This window comes from Penaeus vannamei, chromosome 14 (assembly GCF_042767895.1).
Source record: "Penaeus vannamei isolate JL-2024 chromosome 14, ASM4276789v1, whole genome shotgun sequence".
Taxonomy (NCBI): domain Eukaryota; kingdom Metazoa; phylum Arthropoda; class Malacostraca; order Decapoda; family Penaeidae; genus Penaeus; species Penaeus vannamei.
This window is the reverse complement of record NC_091562.1, coordinates 40,849,352-40,854,351: the sequence shown is the minus strand read 5'-3', so window position 1 is coordinate 40,854,351 and position 5,000 is coordinate 40,849,352. Positions and strand designations below refer to the sequence as shown.

Sequence of the window (5,000 nt, the reverse complement as noted above, 5' to 3'; positions counted from 1 at the left end):
ATTACATGTCTTGTAATTCCCAACATTTGTAAATATATTCATGAAAGTTGAGGTACACCCAAATAATACACAGATATACATTCATGAACACATACATATACACCCACATATGCATACTTACACCTACATATGTATAGCCAAAACAGGCACATGCAAACACGCATGCACTCACTCACTCACACTCGCACACACTCACACTCACACACACTTACACGCACGCATGCACCCCCCCCCCCCCCACACACACACACACTAAATCATAATTGATTGTAATTTCTTTACTGGGATTTGAGGAATTCCACATGCCTTACCTCTAAAAGTGTATTTACTTTTCAGATACTAGATGAGTTTATCAGAGAGTTCCACGATCAAAATCCGATTAGCCAGCTGGGTATTATTACAACTCAGAATAAACTGGCTAAGAGACATAGTGAACTAAGCAATAACCCACAAAGACACTTAGATGTAAGTAAATTGTATTTTTTCTTTCATTCTGCCATCCTTTCTTTTGTTCTGTTTTTTTTTTGTTTTTTTTCCTTTCAGCCCTCATTATTTTTGCTCTCTGTTTTCCTCCTTATATGATTTTTCCTTTCTTTCTGTTATTCTATAAAAATTATTCTCAAAATCACATGACAATTATGACATGTAATTTTTACTTGTGGCTGTTAAAAGAAAATGGTTTAAATATTTTCCAAATGGAAGAATGAACATCCCACAAATATAGTTTACACTTCAGCCTCACTCTCTCTCCCTCATACATTGTCCTCATTTTTTCCTTCTTCTTTCTCTCTCATTCTCTGATTCTTCTTACCTCCCTAACTCAACCAGTGTGTTAATTTGTGTCGTATATTCACAGTGTATTAAGCGTCTTCATGAGCTTCCATGTCGAGGAGAGCCATCGATGCAGAATTCTTTAGAATTTGCCCTGTCAGCCTTGAGGCATCTTCCACCACACACGTCCCGGGAAATTCTTATAATTTATGCTGCCCTGACTACATGTGACCCTGGAGAAATCGAGGCCACCATACAGGTAAGTCTGCTAAAATGTTATTTTTTGTATCTGCAAACAGAAATGAGAGTATGGTAGATTTTATTGTAATGATATCTGCAATCCTTTTCTTCTTTTTTTGTGGGATGGCTTTTATTTCATCTTTAGAAAGATGACTGTAAGGAACAAGAGGTCTTTACCCATAGAGTTGCATAAAGTGGCCTTTTTAGTATTCTGCATTGTAGAGTCCTGTTCACCATCACTATGTGCAATCTTTCAAAAGCTGGCAAATATTCCCTGCCTCATGAACACTTGAAGGAAACATAGTCCAATGTAAAACTGGTATTTGTCTGACAAGTTTCCTTCAGTCACACCCACAATGGCCTGCCCACACCCCCATTTTGTAGGCCCTTCTCTCCTTGAGCCATTCATATGTTGTGAATGGAGTGTGAAGTAGTAATTCTGATACTGCATGGCACATATCATTCAGTCAGAGTCCCATCTTGCCCTCTCTCCAACTTCCCTTCCACAAAGCATACTGTTATTATTATGTGTCATACTTCCTATTATCGTACTGCCTGTTTAATATTCATATATGTTTTGTTCTTTTCTATTCTCTTATATTTGTATGTACATGCTTTAGGCAACTTATACCCATTTTCCCTCTTGTATGAGGAATGACTATGATAGTTTTTTCCACTTCAGTGTTCCTCTGTGCAATATATATTTGATATATTTGGTGAAACTTGAAAAGTAAGCAATCATTTACTATCAAGGGAGATAGACAAACTGAAAGATTTGCGTATCTAAGGGGTTAACTTTTGCTACCATAGGAGTGCTCTAAATACTTGTGAAATATGCTGGTATACAATTGTACAATTGGCATTAAGAACTGAAACAATTTATTTGAATTGGAGGTTTGTTTGATGTCCTTTTTACATACAACACAGGGGATGTATGACTGAGAGACATTATCACAAGTAATGTTAACCATCTAAATATGAATTCCCCCTAAAAGATCAGGTTTCATAATGAATTCCTGAGGGTGTTGATGCCCTAATATCCCAGTAGGAGGATACACAATTTGTAAAGACAAAAAGAAATTTTTTAACTTTTAGTTATTGCTATTATGCCAAAAAGAAAGTCCCTATATCAGAAGGGTTAAACAGGGCATAGGTTTGTTGACCAGGTGAAAATGTATGAGAGAAAGTGTTCTGGTGTTACTGGTTTCTTTGAAAGTGTGTTTATCAGAATATGTCTTTTATTTTGGGGTTCCTATTTTTTTCCTTTAGGTTTTACATGTGAATATTGATAAGTCATTATTTTTTTCTATTCAGTTATGTGTCACTTCATGTGCATGATACATTCTGTGAAACGATATGCAAAGTGGGCATTATGTATACATTATATGGAAGGATACTGTGGTATAGTTCTTTTAACTAAATACAATGGTTTGAGTGTGGTTATATACTACAATTTTAGGTATTGTTAAAACTGTCTTCATTTATTGAATAATGAGTATTAACCCATCAGCAACGGGTAAAAATTTTGTGAAGTTTACGTACGCACCGGCTTGTTGGCGCGCACCAGCAGTTTCCCCTGTTTGCACCCGGTTCGATCGGTAGTTTGCGAGCGACATATAGCACCTAAAAGCTTTTATTTTGCTAAAATTTATAGTAATATTAAAATTTTGAAGGTTTACCTTCACTTTAGGTGCCATTGCCTAAAATCTTTACCATATAAATGAAGCCGCTACTACTGGAGAAAAACAACCTCCGTCCGACGAGCCAGTAGCGCGGGAATGGGCATGGCATGATGCCCCCGGCGTTTGGTCCACAACAGCCATGGCATGTACGTACGTGACACCCGGCGCCAATGGGTTAATTATGGCTTATCATTTTTTACAGTTACTTTTCCGTATTTTGTAAGAGCATATCCAATGTGACTATAAATGATTTGCAATGGTAATGATGCTTTATTGCAACCTTCGCAGAAAGTCAAAGATTCCAACATACGTGTATCAGTAGTTGGCATTTCTGCGGAGCTACACGTCTGTAAAATGATAAGCAAGGACACTGGTGGGTCTTTCTCCGTCTCCATCAATGACCTCCACCTGAAGGAGTTGATTTTTGAGCACCTTGAGCCTCCACCAGCATCTGTCAAGATGGACCACACCCTGATCAAGGTTGGCTTTCCTCACCAAGTCAATACTGATGCCAGGCCTGCACTCTGTATGTGGTGAGTTGTGTCATATTTCCTGTCCTTTAAGTGTAGTTTTATCACCAAAACATATACAATTATTTGGCAATAGATAATACTCTTTTCTGATGATTAAGATGTTATAATGATTGTTATGATAATATGGTAGAAAAGTTATTTATTTTTCTGTTTGATATGCAGTCAGGTGAAGGAAGTAAAATAATGTCATTCCGCCAAGGTATTCAAATAACTATTGGGAACAGTCTAAAACGTCAGTAAAGTCAGCCTGAATGCTGCATTGAGAATAATAAAATCATACACATAGATGACGTCACATGTACTAGTGAGCCAACTAAGAGTACTACCTGTCTCACCTGGTTACCCATATCCTTGATTTTCAAATATATTTTCTGGTATCTTATATTGCTTTTAGTAATGGCAGTAGTACGCTGATAATTATAATGTTTGTAATAATATCTGTAATAATTATAATGTCTGTAATAATAGCATTGATATTAACAGTGTTAGTTTAAAAAACAACAACATTTCTTGTGAACATTTGGAAAAGTGAAATCAGGTGAGGTCACAAGATCTATTAATTGATTCCTTTGTGGCTATGCAGTTGCAGAGACATTTTACTACAGTGAGCACAACATTGTCCTGGTGATGGTGGGTTAAGATAAAATTTCAAAATTAAATGAGCCCAATGTTTACCCTGCTCATTTGTTTCATGGAGATGGTGTACTTAGTAAACTACAGTGCATAATGCATCTGGTTTCATTGATGTGACACCAATATTGTTTTGAATATCTATATCTTGTCAGCCAGGTTTCGATGTATCTATAGTTCTTGTTACAGTGTGTGCACTTTTATTGGTATTTTTATCTTAAAGAGCTAATTCTAGCAAAAATATTTGAATAAATTTTTTTCATATGGTTTAGAATAGGATGTAGAGGTTACTGTAGACATTATTGCATCATTATTTATGAGGCTCAGACATCTGAAAGAATGCCTATATCAGTGATATATCTATTTGTTTCCCCCTCTTTCTTTGATACTAAAAACATTTCAGATAATCACTAAATATTATATTGATTATTGCCAGGTTTTTACCATTTGACACAAATGCTATGTTCAGCCTCCGCACTAGAGAAAACACATTATTGCCTTTTTCTTTTTCCATACATAGTCACCTTGATGATCTCCCTCCTCTGAACACCCGTGGATACTACTGTCCACAGTGCACTGCCAAATATTGTGATCTTCCTGCCGAGTGCCGCGTTTGTGGGCTTATGTTGGTCACAGCTCCCCACTTGGCACGATCATACAGGTGAGTTTTCTCTCTCTCTCTCTCTCTCTCTCTTTTCTTTTCTTTTTTTTTATTGTTGTTGTTGTTGTTGCTCTATGCTCTATTTTTTTTTTTACTTTTTTTGCTATTTCATCTCTTTCCCTTTCTTTTCTTCTTTTAATCTTCTTCAACTTAGTCTGTCTTGTCCTGCTTTTGCTTTTTCTTAATCATCATCACTCATTATTATCATGGGGTGTGTGCTTACGCTTTGCAATCTCTGTTTTGCTTAAGCAATTTTTTTTTTTTTTTTCCCCTTTTTCCAATGTCTTTATTTGTCATTTGATATGTTGAATGTAGATGGTAAAAGTCTGTTTTCTTTCCTCTGACTCCATATCATCACTCTAGGTGGTCCATAACTCAGTGTCAGTAATGATAATGATTAATAACATTTTGTTGTTTGTGTAATTTAAGTTTTTTCATAATATTCAATTTTCTGTAATACAACCTGTTCTGAAATATAATCCT

At 36.0% G+C, this 5,000-nt stretch overlaps 1 protein-coding gene across 1 annotated transcript in view; it reads left to right on the top strand.

The window, feature by feature from the left end:
- The window catches only part of Ssl1 (general transcription factor IIH subunit 2 Ssl1), an 8,115-nt gene that overhangs the window by 1,167 nt on the left and 1,948 nt on the right, over positions 1-5,000 (top strand). The window contains exons 3-6 of the mRNA XM_027361627.2: positions 337-465; positions 857-1,030; positions 2,982-3,226; positions 4,377-4,517. Of these exons, the coding sequence (XP_027217428.1) occupies positions 337-465; positions 857-1,030; positions 2,982-3,226; positions 4,377-4,517 (689 nt within the window). The remainder of the gene's footprint in view (positions 1-336; positions 466-856; positions 1,031-2,981; positions 3,227-4,376; positions 4,518-5,000) is intronic.